The 27,451-nt window shown below is 36.3% G+C and overlaps 1 protein-coding gene across 1 annotated transcript; it reads right to left on the bottom strand.

Annotated features, from left to right (window-relative positions):
* Window positions 1–27,451, bottom strand: LOC139143839 (CUB and sushi domain-containing protein 1-like). Its single transcript, XM_070714420.1, has 11 exons — window positions 27,287–27,451; window positions 23,117–23,464; window positions 22,519–22,635; window positions 21,558–21,908; window positions 20,080–20,196; window positions 18,402–18,755; window positions 10,582–10,695; window positions 8,274–8,618; window positions 2,046–2,159; window positions 936–1,283; window positions 1–630 (listed from the first exon to the last, which is right to left on the bottom strand). Exons 1-11 carry the CDS (start codon window positions 27,345–27,347, stop codon window positions 281–283), a joined length of 2,619 nt encoding a protein of 872 aa, XP_070570521.1. The 5' UTR covers window positions 27,348–27,451; the 3' UTR covers window positions 1–280.

Raw genomic sequence — 27,451 nt, 5'->3', positions numbered from 1 at the left:
TGAGAATTAAAAGACTTTTAATTGAACAAATGTGGTTGACGAGTATTACATAGATGTCAATAGTTTTATTGCTAATCAGATTGAATATGGATGTTTACATAGCCAACCAATCATATTGTCTGTTTTTGTGCACGGGGGTAATTTTTTAAATGATACCAGGCTGGGGTCACTTTTGCATGGGCGTTAAAAACCGGGGATCAAATAACTTGGTCAAACAAAAAGCCCTCATTTGTTCAAATGTGACCGGTCTCTTACTCAGTAACATGTCGCGTGCTGTTTGCTAACCCATGTCGGTAATTATGACACGGAAACCCCTGCCAGCGACCGAACTATCGGAAAACATAGTCATCCACACTAGAGAACCGGTGGATGTGAAATCGGGCGGCAGAAATCTTCCAGTGTGCTGCCAAACCACAGCGGTCTCCTCGCTGGGAAAGTCTCCGTTGCCGGCTGAGTAGTAATCAAAACTTTCTTCGAGGTCGAAGTGGTGGAACGCGACGAGCATCTTGCCTCCACTCTCGCTACTGATGTTCCAGCTGCAGCGCATGTTGTCAGGATAAGGGTCAGGGTAGTTTGGTGAAGTCACAACCACTTTTCCACCAGGTGGTATCACTACGGTTGTTTCACAAGCTTGTGAAATTGAGAAATATACAGTGACGTTAATATTTACACTTGTCGTGCATCTCCATAGGTACATTGTATATATGTACATTTACAAATAGTATGTCCGTATGTCTGTGTGTGTCTATCTGTATGTATGTATGTATGTATGTATGTATGTATGTATGTATGTATGTATGTATGTATGTATGTATGTATGTATGTACGTACAATGTGTATCTACATATATGATGTAATATATTTCTGATTGCACTCCTTCAAATATGATAGTCCACCTGTAATCAGTAGAGTAGGTGTATATCGTTTGGACTTACCAACATCGGTCACGGTGAGCTGAAAGCCGGTGTCGTCTACACTGCCATCTGACGTAAATGTGATCCACATTGCCTGACCAATGGAGAGGTAGTCTTCCGGTGCTACAGACCCGGAGTGCCTCCAGACGTCGCTGCTATTCTGGCTTGGTTGGAAACCCATGCCCGATGAGAAGAAATCAAAGCCTTGTTCCAGGTCGAAAGATTTGAAGTTGACGAAAAGGTAGGTTCCATTCGGAGAGTGGACGGTCCATTTGCACGCCGTGTTATTTGGATAGGGTTCGGGATAGTTAGGTGACGAGATAACCACGCTGCCTCCATCATATACGGTGAAATCACCACCGCATGTACCTGAATGAGGCAAGAGAGAAGAAATTATGTACGTAGGTAGGCAGGTAGACATGTATGTAGTTTTCTAAGTTTAAAGTAGTCTATTACATCAATGTTGCATATGTTTAAATATCTGTCCTAACCACAGTTCTTACTTTATATCAATGTCTCGCTGAAAGCTTAGCGTCAAAATTTATAATTATAGATAATACTATTATTGTTGATGTTATATATTATTATACATTTTAAATTTTTCTCTTCTTCCTTAAATACTCTGCAATACAAAATATAGCATTGACAACACAATGCGTCGCCCACAATATGCAATACTGGTGCATACTGGATCCTCTCTGAGCATTGGTACAATTCAACGCTTGTATTTATTCACCATGAAAGACTCGAGCGGGCAATTACTAATATTTGCGTGGAAGACGGTTGCCTATGGGAGAATGGCTTCTAAAATTCTCATATCAAAAACTTAGGACAATACACACACAAGGTACATTGATATGCTTAGCATGAGAACATTTCGGTTTGTTGTGTAGAGAGTAGCCCGAGAAAGCTTTGAATATTTTTTTACAGAAGGAATTAAAACACAATAATTTACGGCAAAGTCACAACTAATAAAGCTCTGTGTTTCAATACAATTGTGTCCAAATGGCATGGGTCAAACTTCGCCTTGACCTGGATATTTAACTTCAATAGTAATGTGAAATACGGCAGCCGAGCCTCGCTTTCAGATCTCCTTGATCATAGAACCTTATGAAGGAAATTCCGTCTTACCTTGGCATTCCTCCATAAAATCTGGGCAGCATTCGTCGTTGTAGACGCAATCTGTCATACAACTACATCCGAAGTGGTGATTGTAAGCGTTGCAGTGATCGTGGCAAGTGGCACCTAGATATTGACAGTACAAAGTACATAGACGATGCAGTTGACTCAAAGCCAGTTTCAGTAGTAGGACGTAAGGGTATACAAAAGCAGAGGGTTATAAAAATAACAGAAATTACTTCGAGTAGAAAGTAATGAAATCTGTTACTTAAGTTTCATACATCCTGCAATCATCAGACAGATGAAGTGAAAGGATCCTTAGCCCCACACTCTCTTTTGCCTCTAGAATACAAATAGAATGGTACGTCCTAAAGATGCAAAAGGTAGGCACCGTGGACTAGTGGTTACGACTCACTATCAGAGGATGGTGAGTTCGAGACCCGGTTCGAGTCCCGGTAGATCCAGAGTAGCGGATTCACTGTCGGAGGACGGTAAATTCGAGACTCTAGCTGGGTGTTGTGCCATTGAGCAAGGCACTTTACTCCTTTACATCCGTTGGATGACAGACTAAAATATATACATATATATATATATATATATATATATATATATATATATATATATATATATATATATATATATATATATATATATATATATATATATATATATATATACGAAAATGGTTTGCTTGTCAATGCAGGCAAAGTATAGTGCTCAATGCATTTCTGCAGGGCGGTAATACTGAGAATCTAGGAACTTGTAGTTGTCACTCTACAGGCTGTTTCATGCGCTAAGCAATCATCAGGAGTGAAGGTTTGGCGGCAATTGAACTGTTTATATTGTGTTGCAGGTGGGCATGCATATTCAAATAAGCGGTTGTGGCCAATGGCAAGTCAGTTATTACAGAGGAGGAATTTGCTGCGGTGTCTGCATTTTGAGAGGAATTCAGCACGTTTGTTGAGGGTTGATTTGCTATCTGAATAAATTATATGGAGTTTTTCTGTTATGCAAAGGTTGCAGCGTTTGGTTTTATTTGAATAGGGGGGAGCTCTGTCGATGATTGACCATTTGATGTCGTAGTTTATGTTGTTGCCTTTGAGCTTCCATATGAATTTTGAGAGCTCTGTGCTATTTCTTTGCTTGGGAGTTTTGAAAGTGTACTTGTGATACGTGTATCTTTGTTTGAAGGTTGAGTCCGTGAGACTCACGGACTCAACCTTCAAACAAAGATACACGTATCACAAGTACACTTTCAAAACTCCCAAGCACAGAAATAGCACAGAGCTCTCAAAATTCATATGGAAGCTCAAAGGCAACAACATAAACTACGACATCAAATGGTCAATCATCGACAGAGCTCCCCCTATTCAAATAAAACCAAACGCTGCAACCTTTGCATAACAGAAAAACTCCATATAATTTATTCAGATAGCAAATCAACCCTCAACAAACGTGCTGAATTCCTCTCAAAATGCAGACACCGCAGCAAATTCCTCCTCTGTAATAACTGACTTGCCATTGGCCACAACCGCTTATTTGAATATGCATGCCCACCTGCAACACAATATAAACAGTTCAATTGCCGCCAAACCTTCACTCCTGATGATTGCTTAGCGCATGAAACAGCCTGTAGAGTGACAACTACAAGTTCCTAGATTCTCAGTATATATATATATATATATATATATATATATCCGTTGGATGACGGACTAAATTATATATATATATATATATATATATATATATATATATATATATATATATATATATATATACATATATCCGTTTGATGACGGACTAAATTATATATATATATATATATATATATATATATATATATATATATATATATATATATATATATATATATATTCTAGATATAAGTTTTGTCGAGCGTAATTCGCGTACAGTCTATCACCGTAACGACAGCTGAGGTACAGTAATGCAAACAACGTAAAGGGGAAAATTTCGTGAGCCGACCCGTAATGTGGTTGTAATGGGTGATTCGCTTACTAAATATAATATCATTTACTACATGCCTCGATGTAAGTGCAAATCAATGCATTGATTTGAATAGGAACATCCGGGGAGCTAGCGGGCCAGTGAACGATGTACTGACGGGGTTCCATGGTCACCCGGTCCAGGGCAGCCCTTCGACGTTTTCGACGCCAAAGTAGATGATTAGCGCTAAAATATCTATACGCGCACTGCTATTTTGACTTTCGTTAAATCTATTTTGATACTGGTCGATAATGGTAAAATTGTTTAAAAATGCCCTGCGTGTAACTAAATTTCATACAGCATTAACTGTGAAGAGGTAATAAAAATGTTATTGTCTGAATACATGGGTTTATGTGCCCTCGCAGCAGGAGACAATTTGCCCGACGAAGATTCTTCGAAGATTACCTATGCAAAGTGAGTTAGTAGATAGAATCATTGTACATGTCGGTTCAAATAATATTGGTAATAGGCATGAAGATGACCTTGCACTCAGACGGCCTGGTCTCGTTATGTAGTTGCAAGAAGCGTATACCCTTAAGCATTCGTTGTAATTTCTGGTATTCTACCATTTTTTGGGCAAGTATGCTGTTCTAAACAACACTGTAGCTTATATTAATGATACAGTCAAGAGGGCATGTTTATCTTTTGATAACTGTGTATTTGTGCGTGTGTCCTAACAATTTAAGTGTAATGTTTGTAGACATATGTACAATTGTGATGGTGTACACATCACTAATTTTAATTTGTAGAAAAATGGGAGATCTTAATGGGAAACCCACATGCTATAAAAATAATCATGGCTATAGTACTGTAGATTATGCTCACAAAGAATTTCATCAATTTTATTCAGTATTTTGAAGTCTTTAATTTTACTCCTCTTTCCGATCACTGTCCAATCGACCTATCAATTGGGTTAAAATGTGATTTATCAAGTTCCGACGATGGAGACATATATAAACCTTGTCCTGGTAGATATACATGGAATAATGATTCAAAAGAGAAATTTATTGACAATCTAAATAGCCCCTCTATTCAGAAAGAGTTGAATTATTTTAATACTATGTATAATACTTCTTTTCCCTATGATGATACTGTTGCTGCCTATGAATCTATTATTCATAAAGTCTCTGACTGTCCTTTAAGAAAAATTACACCAAGGGTGAAAACCAGAATGTCGAGGGTAAAGAAACATCGTTGGTTTGACAGATCGTGCCATTTGTTGAGGAAAGAGCTACATGATGCATGCAAATTGTTTAGTCGTTTTCCCTGTGACCCTTTCATCCGGGGTAGATGTTTCACACTGAAAAAAGATTATAGAAAGGTGATCAAGCATGAAAAAATGCCCCACAAACAGAAGTAGTTGGCAAAGTTAGAGAATGCTTATTCTGATAACAGTACAGATTTCTGGAAATTGTGGAAAGGATGACTGGGAAGTGCGTGAAGTGCTCTAGGAAGAATTCCCTGTTCCTTCTGTTTTGTGGTTCAAACATTTTTAAAAGTTAGGTAATTTTTTTACAGCAGGAAGTGTTACCTGGTTGAAGCATATAGTATCTGATTTGGCTGGCTTAGAAATGAGTAACGACGAGAATATCTGTCTCATTCTTAATTGTAAGTTCACCATAAACACAGAATTATCCAAAGCATTGTGTAAGTTAAAATCAGGAAAATCCCCAGGTGCAGATTGTATTCTAATTGAAATGTTAAAGTTTGGAGGATATTCCCTACTCGGTCCTCTTTGTTCCTTATTTAATGCTATTATGTATTAGATCAGGCAGCTTTCCTAATTCATGGAAAACTGCCTTTAAAGTACCAGTTTTCAAATCAGGGGACAAGAATGATCCCCACAAGAGGTGTCTCTATTAATAGTGGTGTTGCTAAATCCTTTCTGTTGTGAATTGTAGACTTGTTAGATTTTCGAATGAAAAGTGAATCAATACTCCATTCCAGTCTTGGTTTACAGCAGACAGAAGGACAGCAGGTAATGTTTTTGTCTTAAAATCTGCGGTTATTCTTCTGCTGAAAAGGGGAAGGTTATAATCTTAGTCATCTTTATTTGTATTATTTTATTGATCTTCACAAGGCTTTCGATAGAGTTTGGAGAACGGATCTACTTCGGAAGATTAAAAATTATGGGATCAATGGCAATTTTTATACATTAATTAAGTCTATGTATGAAAATGTTAATTATTGTGTGAAGACTAACAAAGGCCTCACAGATAACTTTGTGTCCACTATTTGAGTCAAGTAGGGTTGTAAGCCCTACTTTATTTACTATTTTTATGAATGATCTTCCTCTGATTTTTTGATTCTGTTGCTGATTGCCCTATCAAACTTGGTTCACTGTCTATCAGTTGTCTCATGCATGCAGATGATCTCCCCTTGATGTCAGAATCACAAGCTGGATTATAAAGTTGTCTCGATAAATTGCATTACCACTGTTGAAAATGGAAGCAATTAGTACAACGAAAACTTAGGTGATAGTTTTCAATAAAAATAACTGGTACCATTTGATTTGGTGAATGAATATTGTTACCTCGGCTTTGTAATTACTCCAAATGGCAAATTTAAAAGTAATTTAAAAAAAAACCACTTGAAGTTAAAATCTATGAAGGTCCTTTTTAGCCTTTATAAGGGAATGTCAGATAATGAAAATTTCCTGTTTAAGCAGCTCTAGATCTTTTTTATTGTACCTATGATGACTTACGGAGGTGAAACATTGGGTAATGAAATCAATGATAAGAAGAATTTTGTGAATGATGTTAGCCTTTCCTTCTACAGATATTTACTTGGAGTCTATTCAATTCAATTCTCTGTTATGAAACACATGTTAAACCACTGGCATAGATTGGTTTTATCAGATGATACACTACTGCGTGCTCCTTTTACTACTGCAAAGCATCATTCCAAGTGGTTTGATTATATCAGATTCATTCTGGATACTTATAGTGGAAGACCAATCTTTCAGCTGTTTGCAACTTTAATCTCACTGATAAAATAGTTCACAGAAATTTGATTAGCGAACATAGGGTTTCACGAATAAACGAATTACACAATTAATGATGTGAGGACACATTGCTCTGACAAAAATAAGCTGAGAACCTATTGACAGTTTAAGAATTGCTTTTCTCTCGAAGATTACTTAATGCGTATCAAGAATAAAAAATGTAGGAAGTTTATGACAAAATTTTGCATTTCTGATCATAATTTGTAGATAGAGGTGGGGAGAAAATCAGTTCCCGAAATTCCATCTGAAGAGAGATTTTGTAATTTTTTAAGCCTCTTATAGAAGATGAATTTCATTATATCATGAAGTGTAGTAAATATGTTGCGTATAGAAATGTCCTTTTCCCATCTATTGAGTCACATTTTCAGAATGTTGAACATTTGAGTGATAGAGAGAATTTCCTTTATATTTTGGCTTTTGAAGATAAAGTACCTTTTTAAAGATATATTTCTAACACTACAAAATCTCCCCCAGCAGCCTCACCCAATTATGTTTGTAACGTTTCATTTTGTAACTTGCTCTACCACACTTCCCAAAGTGTGTTGTTATGCAATAAAGTTGTTGTTATTATTATTATTATTATTATCATTATTATTATTATTATTATTATTATTATTTATATATCGTATTTTATGTTCGAAATATTTAATATGAAAAAGACAATATGTATGTCATAAAAAACGCGTAACACGCAAAAAGTGGATGTAAAATGACATGTCGCCTGCAGCAGAGATTGGTGGGGGCGCGCGGTCAACAACTTTGACAATCTCGGACTAAGTTAAAATTATCCATGCCGCTCCAATTTCTGTGTGAGCACTGACAGAACAAAATATCCCTATGAATCATATACTTCACCGGCAAATGTTTTCATTAGAATGTCAGTAAATTCATTGATATCAATAATTTGTTTGTTTCTACTCAGTACTTACTGTCCTGAAAATATTGCGCAAGATCACGTCTCCATTAGTATTGAAGTGAGTGCTCATAAGCAACAGACCAAAGAAAAAGTATTGTAAAGAATTGAATATTTCAACAACTATCCCCGTTGTGCATTCTACCATAGACCATATAGAAGGATACATTCTACCTTGAGGATTACATGCTTCCGTTGATATTGGTCTGAGGACGACCGAGTGCTAAATGGCTTTAAGTTTAATGACAAGGTATCATCCATTCTGAAGAATGTTAGAGGGTAAACGCTAAGATACGATATGACTTAAATGAAACTTTACCTTCGTCTGTAACTGTGACATTAAAGCCACGTCGTTCGACGCTGCTGTCCGATGAGAAAGTTATCCAGACCTCCGGACCGTCAGACTCGAATTCAGCCGGTGCAGTGGTTCCGGAAAGCATCCAGACCACGCTGGAGTTTTGGCTTGGCTGTAAACCGTTTCCTGCCGAGTAGAAATCACAGCACTCTTCCAAGACAAAGTCGGTGACGGAAACGTGGACATGTGCCCCAGTCGTGCTAACGGTCCATCTGCAGGCCGAATTGCTTGGGTAGGGATCGGGATAGTTGGGTGACGTGATGTAGACGCTTTCTCCGGGACTGATGTACAAATCTCCACCGCACGCTTCTGTGGCACAAAGACAAAATCTCAAAATTATGCCCGTAATGTCATGTCATCATATTTATTCAGTACTATAGGTCACCGGGCTTAATGTACAATTTTCATATTGAAAAGTTACAGTCACTTGAGGTTTCAAGTAAAGTTACATTTCTTGTTTCCATCGCCAAGAAGGCGCTGACCCTGTTTACTAGAATGGAATACATATTTTACTAGATTTTCCAAGATGCTTTCATTTTCTGATTGTAATAATAGATCAAATTTCAATTTGATAGCAGGCGTGTATTAAAATTGAGGAATGAAACGGGCTCTGATATTTTCATTTTGAGTACAAACCAGGACAAAATGAAATTCGTCTTCTATACAATTACAGTTAAATGGATACAATCTCTCTTGAAGTGGAATTCCAAGTTCTCTTCCTTTTTGAACTAAAAGATTATGGGATGACACTCGAAGACGAGTAAAAAGCATTGCCATATATGGTAGTCTGAATACATTTCAGATATTTCTCACATTGGAAAGCATTTTTAAAAGTTACATATGTACGGAGACTACAGCTACTCTCTAATCTCAGAATGCCATTCTTGCATTGCGATATCACAACACCTTTCTTTAAACTGTTGAAGTACAAAAGTACAATCGATTGTTTGCTGATTTATCTAGAAGTCACCAAAACCATATTTATACAGCAAATGTTTGACATATAAAGCCCAACAGTTTACACTTTTTTCTGCTCGATCATACTGGTACTTGTAACAATCATAGACAATTTCAGGGCATTCAGGGTGAAGACATCTTATTCAAAAACGTAAAAATTTCCATATCAAGGTAAGTTTTAATGGGATATTTTCTCAAAGCTTCTCTTGCAGCAAAATTTGTTGTCTTCACATTTACACGTAAGGGAAATTTGCAAACTTTATGATGGATTTTTTTTCAACATCGGCATAATCTCGGGTCCCCGAATAGCATCGGTACCATAAAGGAGAATAGGAAGTATCTTACAATCAAAATGTGAAATGCAATGTTAGGATGAAGTCCATCAAATTATCTGTATAAAGTGCTGTTAGGATTATACAGTCTTCCTAGCTTGATCTGCAATGTGTTTTTGTGCTTGATACCAGACATCTGAACTTGAAAGAATAACCCCTAAATAATTATACTTTGAGACTTCTTCAATTTCTCTACTTCCCCAGTACCATTTCTCGGTCTTTCTTAAGCGACCTCCTTTTCGAAACACAATTATTTTGCTTTGGTCAAGGTTTACTGTAAATCTCCAAGGTATACAGTCATCATAAAGACGGTTACAAAGGTATAAAGGTATGCTGTCTCCTGTTCCAATTTTGCCACAGTTAACATGGAAAGAGAAAACCTAACCAATCCCTGATTTTAAGCGGGTGGCCGCTTTTTAAAAACAGCGCCCTCATATGGGCATTTTGAATACCAAGGGACGCCCCTTTGACCATATATGGGCATATGTAGATTACAGGTGACTGTATACCTTTAAGGAGTCGCTGCAAACCATTAGGAGTGCTACTAAAAAAAGAGAGATCATCAGCATACAAGTACAGAAGCTTTATCGTATAAGAGTACACAACAGTTTAAGTACCACATTTCAGGAAAACAAAAGTAGAGAGATGACAGATCTCTGTTGTACACCAGTTCTTATTTTCAATGAAATCACGTATGCCTTGGGGCGATTTTACAGCAGCATTCACATGTGAATACATACAGTAAAGGGATGATAAAAATTGCCCCTAATCCAATGGCCAGTTTAAAAAATAATGAATAATGCTGAAATCTATCAAAAGCTTTTTCGAAGTCTATGAAAGCACGGTAGAAATGATTATTTAAATAAAATATAAAAAATTTCAATAAGAGTACGCAAAATAAAAACATAGATGCAGATAAGGAGACAGAGATATTTGTTGGTGTTATGTGTGCGCTAATGGAAACAAAATAATCGAACACTCACCAGTGCAAATCGAGGTATAGTCAGGGCAACATTCGTCGTAGTAGAAGCAATCACTGTGACAGCTACAGCGATAATCAAAGTTGTAAGAATTACATATACCCCGGCAGGAAGGTCCTGTAATTGAAATCACAGCGAAAACAGATTCAGATTCGGTTAAGATTATCGTGATAGCCGGGCCTACATTTAATATCAGCAGTATATGAGGTCGAACAAAAAAATGTGCTGTTTCGATAACCCGACCTAACGTATTTTTACGGCAGGTCAAAACTTACCTTTTTAAAACAGCTTTTTAGACTTTTTACTGACAAAATGTTTTTTAAATTTTAAATTGTTTTACCTTTGTGTATATTTTTAGACTAGTGAACAAATGCATTGTATGTATTTTATTGTGTTGTGTAACTATTTTTTCAGATTTTAACTGTACAGCGTATAGAGATGGTGTACTTCTATGTTATACGCTTTAGAAGAACAAATTATTATTATTATTATTATTTACTAGCCGACCCTAAACGGTCTAGAGCTACGTAAACACGAAAGTAAAAAAAAAAAAGAAAAAATCCCGTAAAATCACGCGTTCGTAAGGCATTTGATTTTTGCTTGAACGAGGATGGCTTTATGTTTTTTTCTTTGATATGTATGATACATTTTTCTGGAAATGCTGTGGCTAGTGTTTGACTGCCCGAACCCCTGGAAATGCATATTTAAATATAAAAATATTTTCAAAAAAAAATTCCTGCCGACCTACCTACCCTATTTTTGAAAACCATGTTTCGGAACAGTACAATTTTTTTTTGTTTCTGGGTTTTTTGTTTTTTTTTTTTGTTTTTTGATTGTTTTTTTTTTTGCCTGAACAAGACTGACCACCACCAACCTTTGCATGAAAACAAAAATCATGTAGTGTCATCCAAGGAGGGTGTATTACCCCTATTTGTAACAATCAACCCTATTTGTAACAAAATTTAATTTTCAAAAAAACTTTGCCGTATATGTTGAAATATTAATAAAATATGCATATTTGTATGTTTGAGGGCAATTTTCTTTTTTTTTCCTTGTCAAAACTCATTTTTCCGAAACTGCTTTTGTTACAAATTGGGTTGATTGTTACAAATAGGGGTGACATGTGTCAACCCTATTTGTAACAATCAACCCTATTTGTAACAAAACCTAAATTTCAAAGAAACTTAGCCGTATTTGATGAAATCTTGATGAAATATACATATTAGTATGTTCGGGGGCAATTTTCTTTGTTTTCCTTGTTGAAACTCATTTTTCCGAAAATGCTCGTGAGATTAAATTTCGTTGTGCAGGTTCCTAGGGATAAGAGCCCTACTCGTAAGATGTAATCAAGTGGTGCAGATACATGCCAAAGGTTTGTTTTGGGGCAATTTTCACCATTTTCGGTCAAAAATGTTAAAAATCTTGTTTTCTGACCGAAATCATACTAAACCTATATCGGGTTAACTTTTGTTACAAATTGGGTTGATTGTTACAAATAGGGTTGACGGGTCAACCCTATTTGTAACAATCAACCCAATTTGTAACAAAATTTAACCAACTTGAAACAAAACCTAATTTTCTACAAAACTTGGCCGTATTTGATGAAATCTTGATGAAATGTACATATTAGTATGTTTTGAGGCAATTTTTATTTTTTCCTTGTCGAAACTCATTTTTTCCGAAAATGCTCGTTAGATTAACTTTCGTTGTGCAGGTTGCCTAGTATAAGAGGCCTACTCGTAAGATATAATCGAGTTGTGCAGATAGATTGGTTTCGGGGCAATTTTCCCCAATTTCGGTCGAAAATGTTAAAAATCTTGTTTTCTGACCGAAATCATACTAAACCTATATGGGGTTAACTTTTGTTACAAATTGGGTTGATTGTTACAAATAGGGTTGACGTGTCAACCCTATTTGTAACAATCAACCCTATTTGTAACAAAATTTAACCAACTTGAAACAAAACCTAATTTTAAAAAAAAAACTTGGCCGTATTTGATGAAATCTTGATGACATATACATATTAGTATGATTTGGGGCAATTTTTATTTTTTCCTTGTCGAAACTCATTTTTTCCGGAAATGCTCGTTAGATTAACTTTGGTTGTGCAGGTTGCCTAGTATAAGAGGCCTACTCGTAAGATATAATCGAGTTGTGCAGTTACATGCAAAAGGTTTGTTTTGGGGCAATTTTCACCATTTTCGGTCAAAAATGTTAAAAATCTTGTTTTCTGACCGAAATCATACTAAACCTATATGGGGTTAACTTTTGTTACAAATTGGGTTGATTGTTACAAATAGGGTTGACGTGTCAACCCTATTTGTAACAATCAACCCTATTTGTAACAAAATTTAACCAACTTGAAACAAAACCTAATTTTCTAAAAGACTTGGCCGTATTTGATGAAATCTTGATGAAATATACATATTAGTATGTTTTGGGGCAATTTTTATTTTTTCCCTGTCAAAACTTATTTTTTCCGAAAATGCTCGTTAGATTAACTTTCGTTGTGCAGGTTGCCTAGTATAAGAGGCCTACTCGTAAGATATAATCGAGTTGTGCAGATAGGTTTTTTTCGGGGCAATTTTCCCCAATTTCGGTCGAAAATGTTAAAAATCTTAGTTTCTGACCGAAATCATACTAAACCTATATGGGGTTAACTTTTGTTACAAATTGGGTTGATTGTTACAAATAGGGTTGACGTGTCAACCCTATTTGTAACAATCAACCCTATTTGTAACAATCAACCCTATTTGTAACGAAATTTAAGCAACTTGAAACAAAACCTAATTTTCAAAAAAACTTGGCCGTATTTGATGAAATCTTGATGAAATATACATATTAGTATGTTCGGGGGCAATTTTCCTTGTTTTTTCTTTATCGAAACTCATGTTTTTTTAAACTACTCATTAGATAAAATTTCGGCGTGCAGGTTTCTAGGGATAAAAAGGCCTCCATCTAAGAGGTAATCATGTTTTTCAGACACATGCCAAAATTTGGTGGGGGCATTAGTCACTAATTTTGGTCTAAAATGAAAAACAAATCTTCTTTTCTGACAGAAGTCATACTAACCCTATTTGTATCAAAAGTTAACACTATTTGTAACACTTAAAACATAAATTTTGCTCTTCCAATAACATGGTTTCAAAATAGGGCAGTTAGGTCGGCTGGTTTTCTTTTCCCCAATATTTTTTTTTTAAATATGCACTTTTCAGGGGTTCAGGGCGATCTAACACTTACCACAACATTTCCAGAAAAAGCGTATCATACATATTAAAGGACTAATTACATAAAAGACGTCGACGTCCCAAGCAAAAATCAAATATCAGGTGACGAACACGTGATTTTACGGGGGTTTTATGTCTTTTTGTTTCTTCCGTGTTTACGTTGCTAAAAAGTTTAGGGTCGCAGTCTAAAAAATAGGGTAGGTCGGGTTATCGGAACAGGACAACTTATTTCTTTTGCCTATCCTATCCATCTGCAGGCCACCGAGACTTTGGTCGGCCTCTGTAAGGATGCTTCATAGTAACTTAAATCATCATCAAACTTTAAATTTAAAAACTTTCAATAACGTCGCCCCCGAGTTCTATATTTTTTTCCTCCTTCAGTCGTATTTTTCTCTGTATTACTCCACTAATAATGCCGTACAGCAATGACAATGCCGTAAAATCGATAATTTTATCAAGCTTCAGCAGCCGAAAACCATATGGAATTAAGGCAGAAAGGACCCATCATGTAGTTACTCATAACCCAAGCCAGGCACAGATAGGTGAGACACTACACATACGGTGTCCAAAGTTAGAGAGTGGAGTCGTTTATGTTCCAGATACCTTCGATCTGGTATTTGACCTTATAGTATCGGTCACCCAAATAACCGAGTAGTTCAGAATATCATAAAAATATAATCAAGTGCATTGTTTTAGAATTCGAGGGACAGATACTTCTCGATCTTAGTAATCATAATGTTATTGAATGTTATCGTGATCCCTATGAACATAAAAAGTAGAGATGAAACGTGATTCTGAAGAGTATTCAGAATGAAAATCTCCGAATCTAAGAAGTGGTGTGGCCGATGCAGATAATAACATCGTTTATGATAGTCTACCTCTTAAGGTTTATGATACGAAATATGCCATGCACTTGACTCATCCCTTCATCAAAGGTCATAGGGTTACTTATCCATCAGCGCTCGGCAGCAACATCGAGTGGGAAATTACCCTTGTGTCTCTGTCTCCTAGTTAATTGTCAGTGAAAATCTCCCTTCAGCAGGTTATACAAACTGACGAATATTCAATTTGAATATTAAAATGGTTGTAGACTTCATGACACTACTGACACTGGAAATGCATTCAACATTTGAATTTACAGTTGAGAAATACCTAAAAAACAACATTTTCCGACGTTGAAATATTTCAGGGCTAAAAGCAAAACTAAGAAATCATTCTTGATATTAAAACAAATGCAAAACCAACTGGAACGTTCCAATGCCTGCTCAGAGGATCAACCAAAACCAACCTTTAAGGGACCCATCAAAGGCAAAATTCTTAGATACTCGCCTACATGCAATACCCAATCGATTTCAAGAAAAAATGTAGCATTCTTCACAAGCAAATTAATAGACAGAGAATGCACGGCAACATAAACCAAACAGAAACCATACTCAAAACCGTAAATAGAAAAAACAAACAAACAAACATTCACAACATAAAATGACTTGATCTTCACAACAACATTTAGGCTCAACACATATCAAAACAAAGGATAAAAAAGAAAGCCCGTCAAAATATTTGGAAGAACTTGATAAGTGGGAAGCAATAAAAACCCTTTTGCCGAAACAACCAACAAGAGCCTACAATAAACAACAAGTGTATAAATTAAAGCAGCGGCATTGAGGGTTCAAATGAATCCAAACAAATGCCAAGGCCGTATCTGTGATGAATTATCTGAAAATTAGGTAAAACGTCACCACAAGGAACCTTCATACAAAATGTCAAAGCAATAGGACGAGTAGATTCTAAGAAGAAGATTTTTGACCTGTTTTTTTAGCAAAAATGGCGAAATTGCCAAAAAAGAGTCGTGCATAGATCAGCACAATTCAACACGTCTTGGAGGAATTATCTCCAGAAACCTGTATACCAAATTTCAAAACAAACCACCTCGCAATTTTAGAAAACATATTTTTTTGAAAAACGACATATTTCCCCAAAATATAGACCTAAATACGCATATTTCATCAAGATTTCATCAAATACGGCCAAGTTTTTTGAAAATTAGGTTTATTTACAAAATTATTAAATTTTGTTACAAATAGGGTTGATTGTTACAAATAGGGTTGAGACGTCAACCCTATTTGTAACAATCAACCCAATTTGTAACAAAAGTTAACTCCGTATAGGTTTAGTATGATTTCGGTCAGAAAACAAGATTTTTAACATTTTTGACCGAAAATGGTGAAAATTGCCCCGAAACAAACCTTTGGCATGTATCTGCACAACTCGATTATATCTTACGAGTAGGCCTCTTATACTAGGCAACCTGCACAACCAAAGTTAATCTAACGAGCATTTCCGGAAATAAATGAGTTTCGACAAGGAAAAAATAAAAATTGCCCCAAATCATACTAATATGTATATGTCATCAAGATTTCATCAAATACGGCCAAGTTTTTTTTGAAAATTAGGTTTTGTTTCAAGTTGGTTAAATTTTGTTACAAATAGGGTTGATTGTTACAAATAGGGTTGACACGTCAACCCTATTTGTAACAATCAACCCAATTTGTAACAAAAGTTAACCCCATATAGGTTTAGTATGATTTCGGTCAGAAAACAAGATTTTTAACATTTTCGACCGAAAATGGTGAAAATTGCCCCGAAAAAGCCTTTGGCATGTATCTGCACAACTCGATTATATCTTACGAGTAGGCCTCTTATACTAGGTAACCTGCACAACGAAAGTTAATCAAACGAGCATTTTCGGAAAAAATAAGTTTCGACAAGTAAAAAATAAAAATTGCCCCAAAACATACTAATATGTATATTTCATCAAGATTTCATCAAATACGGCCAAGTTTTGTAGAAAATTAGGTTTTTTGTTTCAAGTTGGTTAAATTTTGTTATAAATAGGCTTGATTGTTACAAATAGGGTTGATTGTTACAAATAGGGTTGACACGTCAAAACTATTTGTAACAATCAACCCAATTTGTAACAAAAGTTAACCCAATATAGGTTTAGTATGATTTCGGTCAGAAAACAAGATTTTTAACATTTTTGACCGAAATTGGTGAAAATTGCCCCGAAACAAACCTATCTGCACAACTCGATTATATCTTACGAGTAGGCCTCTTATACTAGGCAACCTGCACAACGAAAGTTAATCTAACGAGCATTTTCGGAAAAAATGAGTTTCGACAAGGAAAACACAAAAATTGCCCAAAACATACTAATGTGTACATTTCATCAAGATTTCATCAAATACGGCCAAGTTTTGTAGAAAATTAGGTTTAGTTTCAAGTTGGTTTAATTTTGTTACAAATAGGGTTGATTGTTACAAATAGGGTTGACACGTCAACCCTATTTGTAACAATCAACCCAATTTGTAACAAAAGTTAACCCCATATAGGTTTAGTATGATTTCGGTCAGAAAACAAAATTTTTAACATTTTTGACCGAAAATGGTGAAAATTGCCCCAAAACAAACCTTTGGCATGTATCTGCACGACTTGATTATATCTTACGAGTAGGGCTCTTATCCCTAGGAACCTGCACAACGAAATTTAATCTCACGAGCATTTTCGGAAAAATGAGTTTCAACAAGGAAAACAAAGAAAATTGCCCCCGAACATACTTATATGTATATTTCATCAAGTTTTCATCAAATACGGCCAAGTTTCTTTGAAATTTAGGTTTTGTTACAAATAGGGTTGATTGTTACAAATAGGGTTGACACATGTCACCCCTATTTGTAACAATCAACCCAATTTGTAACAAAAGCAGTTTCGGAAAAATGAGTTTTGACAAGGAAAAGAAGAAAATTGCCCTCAAACATACAAATATGCATATTTTATTAATATTTCAACATATACGGCAAAGTTTTTGAAAATTAAATTTTGTTACAAATAGGGTTGATTGTTACAAATAGGGGTAATTCAGGAGGGTACAGAGCAATATTACGATAACAATTTAAGTAAAATTACAGATATACGTGTTTGTAGGCTTATATGTTTGTATTGCATCTCATGGATTTTGCATTTTATAATGTTTTTTTTTTTTTTGCACTGTCAGTAAATAAATGATCAAAAGTCACCTCAACAATAACTTAATTTCTCATGTTTTGGCAAAGGAAAAATTCAATGTACTTATAAACATATATTGACTGGCAAGGAGCGTAACATCATATGGTTCTTGCCCGAGGGGCTGAGAGTCTCCCCAAAACAGAATGTTTCACGGGGCCTTAGGCCGAGGGAAACAGGCTTTTTAGTGCCCGAGAGAACACAAACGTATGCTGTCGCCCTAATTTGGCTAGGCAATATGTGTTTTGTAACACATCTCATCCTATTTTCTGATCAAAAGTCGAAATTTCTTCAGCTATCATCGTAGTCTAGGTCGCAGAGGACAATGCCGTCTTCTTTCACGCGTTCTCGAATGTGCGCATTAGCAGACGACACTTTCAAACGTCCACAGGCAACAGTTTTTGAGCCTGTTGTCTGGTAACTTCCTCTTTGCATGTACAGTGTCAAAATTATGCATATCACGTGACACCGTAAGTCAACGTATCAATAGCGGAAGTTTGAATGAGGTGGTGTATTACAATATAAATCTGTTACCCAGATCTTCTACAACTGCATGGAATCCACGGTCAGTCGTAGTGCTGTCCGAAGTGAACCGCATCCAGACGGCGTCCTCTTCCGAAGTGAAGTTTGGTGGCAGGTCTTGCCCGGAGTGGGCTACAATGACGGTACTACCGCCGATGTTAGGTTGGTCGCCATGGCCGGCGAAGAAAAGGTCGAAATTTTGCTCGGTGGAAAAGTCGCGAAAATCCACATAGAGTCTACCACTTGTGGAATTGTGGCTGACGATGTATTCACACCGAGCATCGTTCGGGTAGTCGAGGGGATAGTTCGGTGAGTAGATGTTCACTGATTCACCAGCTGCCACCACGTATGATTCAACGCAGCCTCCTGTATTCAACAAAAGAAGGTTAGTTAGTAAACAAGGTACTGAAGACAATACAATATGGGATAATGACAATGAAATGTCAAAACACTGTTTCACCCAATAATTTAGCTAAGTTCGTTATTTATGTATTCGTCTATCTACTAACTTATTTACCTATCCATTCTATAGTTCTACATTCCACAAATCTATCTCCCTACTTATCTCCCTACGTATCTATCTTAAATATCTATATATCTACCTATCTATCTATCGATCTATCTCTCTAACTATCTATTTCTATCTGTCTGTCTGTTTGTCTCTCTGTCTCTGTCTCTGTCTCTCTGTCTCTGTCTGTCTGTCTGTCTGTCTGTCTCTATATATATAAATATATATGTATATGTTTATATATATATATATATATATATATATATATATATATATATATATATATATATATATATATATATATATATATATATATATATATATATATACTGAGAATCTAGGAACTTGTAGTTGTCACTCTACAGGCTGTTTCATGCGCTAAGCAATCATCAGGAGTGAAGGTTTGGCGGCAATAGAACTGTTCTATTGCCGCCAAACCTTCACTCCTGATGATTGCTTAGCGCATGAAACAGCCTGTAGAGTGACAACTACAAGTTCCTAGATTCTCAGTATTACCGCCCTGCAGAAATGCATTGAGCACTATACTTTGCCTGCATTGACAAACAAACCATTTTCGTATATATATATATATATATATATATATATATATATATATATATATATATATATATATATATATATATATATATATATATATATATATATATATATATATATATATATATATATATATATATATATATATATATATATATATCCAATCCTTTCATCCATCAACACTCCCAATAACCCACTCATCCATCCATCCATCCATCCATCTATCTATCTATCTATCTATCTATCTATCTATCTATCTATCTATCTATCTATCTATCTATCTATCTATCTATCTATCTATTCTATCTATACGTTGTTTAAATGTGGACATATCTGACCATAGACCCTAGGCACTATGATCTGACTGATTCATGTTATTGTCATAGACATATTCTGGTAGCCTGGTAATGAATTTGGGCATTGAAGTAACGTATATTTAACTTCAGACAACTGTATGTCGACACAATGTTCAATCGGCTATATATGCAATATCTGCATTTAGATTGCGACAAAGGAGAATATGTAAATCCCAATATAAGCCTGAAACTCACAGTACGCCCTCAAAGTAGAAAAAGGAAATAGTTAAATAGCAAGCATGAACATAGATACTTCACTATTTCCTACCTGCGCACAATTCGAAGTAGCCGGGGCAGCAGTTTGAATTGAAGACACAGTCACGCTGACAGCTGCAGTGGAAATTGAAGTTGTATTGGTCACACATATCTACGCAGGAACCCTGTTCTAAGTTACAAAAAGTAGGAAAAAGACGCAAATATGGTCTGATTAATCTTTGAGAATGTGAGAAATAGACAAACAAAACCAAATTAACTAACTTAGGAGTGTTCGGATGGTTACGTTTGTTGAGTCGTTCCTCCAGTGATTGAATTCACAAGCAAACCTAACCCATTCATTCCCCGTCAGACAAAAATCAATACTTTTATCAGCTTTTTTATAATGGCATTTTGTTGGAGAAAATGGCAAGATAAAGACGATGAAATTATTGGCGTTCTAGGCCTATTTTTTTGAGATACATCAAATGGAATCATCATACATCATATTGTATCCCTTAATTGCTTGAAGGGTTACATTACTTACGACTAACTTCGAAAACAACTGATTTTTTGAGCAGATGTGTATGATTAAGTAAGAATGCGCTTCGGGGACAGATATTCGGTCTCAAATTTCCACAATTCTTTTCTGATCTACACCACTTGTTTGGGCTCATTTTGAAGCTCTTGGAGCAAGAAAAATTCACTGTCTTAGTTTTTCGAAAATCGAAAATGTTATTTTTCTTCATAGACTTGACACAAAGATGGCGGCCATTTTGAATTTCAAATAAGCTTATCGATAGATGTTAGATGACTTGTTTTTCTAGTATAAAAGACTTTGCACGGTGACCCCCGATTTTTATCCTTGCTTTGGTAAGAGAATGGGTGAAAGTTTCATTAGTGAATGTTTGAGCAAACGTTTGTCTTTCACTTTCGAAGCGCGTACTGCCTTAATGGACATGTTATTAACTATTCGGATACTGTGACGTGACTATCTAAAAACTGTGACAGTGAGTGTACTGTCAAAAATTGGGTGTGAAATGAATATATTTCACTTATACACAAAAGGAGATTCTCTACAATTTATATTCGGTCATTTCTGTGTTGGGTTATGATAAAACTGAAATAGTGAAATCAAAGAAGTTTGCATATTTTCATGAGATTCTAGATTAATATTTTCAACAAAAGAACAAAAATGCATATCAATTAGGAACGTTTCATTCAGACAATTTCTGGTCGAGTTACAATAATAAGACAGATGTACAAACAATCTTACCTGCCGACCATATTTCTGAAGGGAATGTTTCATTATACATACATAATAGTTATCTTTAATTTTACGTTAATGCTGGCTTTGCGCACGGAACTAGAGTAACAATGAACGCCATTGGCTAATGGCAATATGCATGAAAATTACCCATTGGCTACTGCAAAAACTGGCAACATTAACCTTTTCATAATCATGGTTTAGCCCAATCCCATTCTTATTGATGGTGATTGTGGACCTGTCTTAAGGAAATTGGGGTGAACAGCTGCGTGTTTAGGCAAACTCACCAACCATATCCTCCACTACAATGTGGAAACCTTTCTCCGTTACAACACTGTCAGAGGCAAATCGCATCCAGATGGACGAATCGTCGGACAGGTAGTCATCGGGAGCAGTGAAACCGGAATGTGCCCAGATCACACTGCTTTCCTGTGACGGGTAGTCTCCATCTCCAGCGTAGAAGAAATCATAACCTTGCTCGGTGTAGAACTCCGTAAACTTGACCAGCATCTGGGAGCCCCTCTCTGTACTGATTTTCCACTGGCATCGGGCGTCGTTTGGATAATGAGCCGGGTAATTCGGTGATGTTATTTCAACCTGGCCATTTTCGGGGACGACGACCTCTTCAACGCAGTCACCTAGCAAAGATACATAAATTTTAAAAAGTTCTCAAATTTCCGAGTCCGTTGTAAATGATATATATATATATATATATATATATATATATATATATATATATATATATATATATATATATATATATATATATATATACATATATATATATATACATAGCTAGACGTAGAACTTATCGTGGTTACTCTACAGACTGCTTCATGCGCTTGGCAATCGTCAGGAGTGATGTTGGCGCGCTCGTTGCTACCTATATATAGGGTCAGGTGTATATGCAAACGATATATATATATATATATATATATATATATATATATATATATATGAACACATGGAATACTTCAGAGCACAGTAACGCTGATCCGGAGAATGCAGAGAGCTACCTGTTTCAGTAACATTGACAGGGAATCGACTGTGAGAGTCTGGTACACGCGTACATATTTGACAATGCATTGATCATGACATTTATCGTATTTGTGGATTTGCTAAAAAGTAGGAAAAATGGATCCAGCGATTAGCGGTTACTTTTTTGAGGATTGGATAGCCCGTTTGCGGATAATATTTAAGAGGGAGCTAGGAGGACACTACCAAGCTCGCCTTCTCCCTGTTTCATACCTGCACAGGCTTCGAAGTAGTCACTGCAGCATGTGTCGTTAAAGACACAGTGGGACTCACAGCTGCATCCCTGGAACGGATTGTCGTAGCCGCACAAATTAGAGCAACTGCTGCTGCCTGCAAAATAACATGAACAAAGGAGTGTGCATCAAAACTGTTACTTAGAACAATGATGTTGAAATCGCAGGCAGAGGGTAGCGCCCCGTACACTTTCCATCTGTTCTGTAACCGCGTGTAATTTATTCTCGATAAATCAGTTCCGTTTATTCAAAATAAGTCATAACGTACCTAGGCCAATAGAGCAATTAACATAATTGGCGTGAATTAGGTGGGATTGTGATCAGTCGAGGTATATGTATGAAATTGTTTATTGTCTGGTCTAAGCTACAGTGGATAACTGAGCTATAGATGACAAATCCCCGTCCTTTTATATTTACTGCATACCCTTCTTATACCTGTCAGTCGATGGCTATCTGCCTACTTGGTCATTCAGAGACCGACTCTTTCCTTCTACTACCGTCCGCCTGAATGTCTGTTAACATGAAACTCGATTGCACATTACAATTTGAGTATAAATGATACACAAGTCTCGCGTTACCTGCGTCGTAAATCCTGTTTCTAAATCCTCTGGCCGAGACGACGTAGTCTGAAGTGAAAGTAATCCAAACACTGTTACCGACAGACCCGAAATCTTCGGGCAGGTCGAATCCAGAATGTTCCCATATCTCACTGGTGTTCTTCAACGGCTCCTTGCCGTGTCCCGCCGAGTACAAATCAAAGTTCCGTTCGGTTTCGAAGTCCCAGTGTTCGACTAGGATCCGAGTGTTTTCTTCGGTGTAGATGATCCACTCGCAGTCGGCATTATTCGGGTAATTGTTCGGATATCCGGGAGATGTTAAATCGATGTACCTTCCCTTTGGTATCACCAAACTTTGGCGGCAATCGTCTGTCGAATGAGAGTATGAGAGTTATTTCAGCTGTTTGTTTTTTCAGCCGAGAACTAAATAAAGAATTTCCCTTTCAGTGTCACGGATTTCCTGAGACTTCGCGTGGTTGCTATGTTTTCAGGGTACCTTCCTACCAAAAATAAAGCCCGGGGAATTGCTTCAGATTCATTTTAAGGTAATATGCACCTCGAAAGTGAAAGACTTAAACTTTTGCTCTAACTTTCCTAAAGGGATCTTTTAATCATTCTCTTTCAAAATCAAGAATAAAAATAGGGGATCACCGTGCAAATTTTGGTAATAGAGAAACAAATTACCAAAGATTTACCGATATTAGAAATTCAAATTGGCCGCCATCCCTGTGTTAACTCTATGGACAAAAATAAAAAATTTTGAATTTCGAAAAACTAAGCCGGTGAAAAGTTTTCTTTCACCAGGAGCTTTAAAATGAACTCCAACATATGGTATATCAGAAGAGAATTGTAAAAGTTTGAGTCCGAATGTCTGTCCCCGAGGTGCGTTCTACCTTAAAAGCTGAACAAACACACCAATGATATTGAAAGATTGACGTGTTTCTCTCCATGTCTTGCAATGACTGGTACTCAGATTGTCAGGGTCTCGCGAGATCTTACCAGGAGCGATTAATAACCCATACCTCACCTGACCAACTTCGGTCGTCTAATATCGCCATCTTTTTTGGTCTAATTTACATGTGATTTGTTTTTCTGTCTACCTATCTACTTGTATATCTCCATCAAATAAAAAATTCGATCTGAGCATGCATCCACCGAATCTTTCATCCGCCCGTCTAACAACCACGCCAACAAATCTACTCACCCTACTCACTCACATGTCTATGCAAATTAACGAAATTGTTTGGTGTTTAGATTGATCATGAAATCCCTGTTTTAAAGCCAAACTAAACTTTACGAACAAATTCAGTTCAAAATTGAACTTTTCTGCCTGCAAACACTAGGAAAAATGCAATCACGCTTGATCAGGTGTCAATGGTCTGTGCCCATCAGAGGAGCGCAATACGCATGGTTGCCATTGTTACCGTTTCTTTTCATATGTATTATATGATGTCATTGGATCAGCAGCCGATGATTACATTTAGAATGATGAGAATGTCGACATAGAATGTCAAAATGTAGATGATAATACCAGTACTAGTCGTGTAAATATTATTACTTAGTCAAGCGTATGAGTATATAGTTGTTTTGATGATTTCAATGTTAGATAACAATCAAATTTGGTCACGCGTGACTCTTATGTTACTTGTATTGCACAGATAATTGACATATCCGACGCATGACTTTTATATATATATTGGTAGCCAATCAGTTTTTATTTCATACTAATGTGGGCTATACACGTTGAACTTTGAACTTTGTCGATTGCCCATCTGCTTGTATGCCACGATCACAGGACGCGCAAGCTTCGCCAAATTGCGGTGTCAACGACACAAGAAGTATGTTTCATTCAATAGTGAGGAGTTTCCGCAGAAAAAAAATATGCCTGTCGAGGTGTTGATTCACGTTACCATGGTTACATCAACTATTCTTCCGTCGACAATATAGTCACGGTACTCGAGACGGGAACCTCGATAGAAAGTAACAGAATCGTTGTGAATTCAGGTCAGGATGACGTCATCGATGACGTCATTGTCAAACTCTCTGTTCCTATGTTCTACCTGCATTCACATCTGGAAAACAGCACCTTTAGGGAACGTTCACTTATTATGGCCGGGGCTGGGCCGGCAAATGATTCTTCCTGCGCATCAGTCAAAATAAGTGAACCACCTACCCATTGCACCAAAAAGTTGATGACCCCCCCCTTTTAAGATGACAAAAATTTCATGACACCCCCCTCCCCATTGCTTGAGTAAAGTTGCACACACATACACCTCTGCAGGGGGGTTATACTCTCAAAAACAAGATTCTCAGATTTTTTCAAATGACCCTCCTTACAAACTGACAAGATATTAATGTTCAAATTTCCCCTTCTGACAAATTTCCCCTTCTGACTTGCTATAACTTTGAAATTACCCCTCAAAGGAATTGGACAGAAATTACAGGTGGATCGCAATATTTTTGCACAAGTGTGTGTGTACAAAATTTTGATATTTGGATGTAATTGATAATCAGCTGTTGATAATGTTGATTCACTATACATGCTAGTCTATGAGAAAACTATGTAATACTTTATCAATACAAAACTATATCTATGCATTTATAGATATTTGATAATTGACATAAAAGTACTTGATTGTTACAACTGGTATGTGGACAAAAAATGGGACTCTAGTTGTCACCAAAAATGTTCATCAACTATAAATGGGAGTTTATGATAAAATTGTGAATAATATGTTTCCAATGAAAAACTTGCCATACTTGTGCATGTACAGACGTTGAATAATTAAAATAATTGTACTTGATTAGAATATGATGGTTAAAGGTGCATATTATGTGTACAAGAAATCTTATTTTGGAATTTCACTGAAAAGGTCAATTCACTATACATGGGAAACTATGAGTAAACTATGAATATTTTTTTTCAAATACAAAAATAGGTAAATCTGTGTGTTTATGTACCCTCTATTATTAATATTAATGTACTTGAATAGACTAGGGTGGTTACAAATGGATATGTGCGCAAGAAATTGGATTTTGGAATATTTTTTTACAATGCTAGACTAAATTAATTTGTGCTTTTATAGGTGTTTGATAATTGATACAAATGTACTTGATTCAAATAGGGTATTTGAAAGTCAAGATGTTGACAACAAGTATGATATTAGAATTTCACCTAAAAGTATAATTTCACTTTTCATGGTACTAGTAGTCTACAGGTAACTGTTAAATAATTTCCCTGACAAAACTTGCTATATCTCTAATATGTAAGTAATAGGAATTGTTCATTGTCCACAGTGAGCTCGATTTACAATAAGACAAGCCTCAGAGTTGCCAAGTCAAGATGTTCATGTGACAGATAATTATACTTTTGTTCAGATTTACAGTTAAATGACTTCAGAGAATGAAATCATGCAGCGAATCATTTTTATCTACCAGAATATTTCTGAACACTGAAACTGCTTTTTGACGGTATGGATACTCATGAAAATTAAGTGACCCCCTCTGAGCTGTTTGAAAAATACATGACCCCCCCCCCTTTGCAGTTTTCAAATTTAAGGTGACCCCCGTGGATTTTGCCGCACCACCCGGCTGTAATAACTGAACGCTCCCTTAAGCGGTTCTATTTGTGGATATGTCGTGGTTATTACATCCGCGAAACAATCGTTGGACGTGACCAAGTTGAGTCACCGTTGTCATGGAAAATATTTACTGATTTGTAAAAAAAATGGCTGTCTATCGATTAAGTATTGCTGTAACAGCTCGATCGAGATTGATTATCGATACATATCAATTATCGATACAATGGTCCAATGCCTTGTCGGCAGAGGGTTGGCACTGCCTCCCTAACTGTACCAAGTGCACTCGGAGTTCTATAGAGGATGTACAATTTTGTACATGAGATAGTCATTTTATATGTATTACGGCTATCAAATCGAAATAACGTCTTGCTAAGTCACGTAATACTTTAAGCATTTGAAATTTCTCCGTCAAATATTCGGACAATATCTGCCTCTAAGCGGTTTGAAAAAAAACATATGGTTGACATCGTGAAGTAGTGTAACAGTACGAACAAGCCCAATGATATAAAGTCTTCGACAGCGGGCACATATTGAGTGTTAGCTGTCATTCATCCACTACCATTAAAGTAGCTATCGTTGGGACGTTGGAAAGCAGACAAAAAGTACTTACCGAGTACGTTTGATGTACATACCGCCAGTAAAGCAGCAAAGAAATGAAGGAAAAACTTCATTTCGAAGTTTTCGGTTTGCTATCCAACTAAGAATGCTAGCTGGAAGCTGACAGATTTGACAATGATATCTTCTCCACGCAAATAAAGTTTTGGAAAAATAGACT

This window comes from Ptychodera flava, chromosome 11 (assembly GCF_041260155.1).
Source record: "Ptychodera flava strain L36383 chromosome 11, AS_Pfla_20210202, whole genome shotgun sequence".
Classification (NCBI taxonomy): domain Eukaryota; kingdom Metazoa; phylum Hemichordata; class Enteropneusta; family Ptychoderidae; genus Ptychodera; species Ptychodera flava.
The sequence above is the reverse complement of the archived record's forward strand: the minus strand, read 5'-3'. Positions and strand labels throughout refer to the sequence as shown.

What these genes read in the sequence shown, in the direction of transcription:
- LOC139143839 (XM_070714420.1), bottom strand. Translation starts at nt 27,347, where the DNA reads ATGAAGTTTTTCCTTCATTTCTTTGCTGCTTTACTGGCGGTATGTACA. An exon ending in AAACAGGATTTACGACGCAG is followed by an intron (nt 22,636 to 23,116) that starts GTAACGCGAGAC and finishes GTTATTTTGCAG; the next exon opens with GCAGCAGCAGTTGCTCTAAT. An exon ending in TGTCACAGTTACAGACGAAG is followed by an intron (nt 2,160 to 8,273) that starts GTAAAGTTTCAT and finishes GTCAATATCTAG; the next exon opens with GTGCCACTTGCCACGATCAC.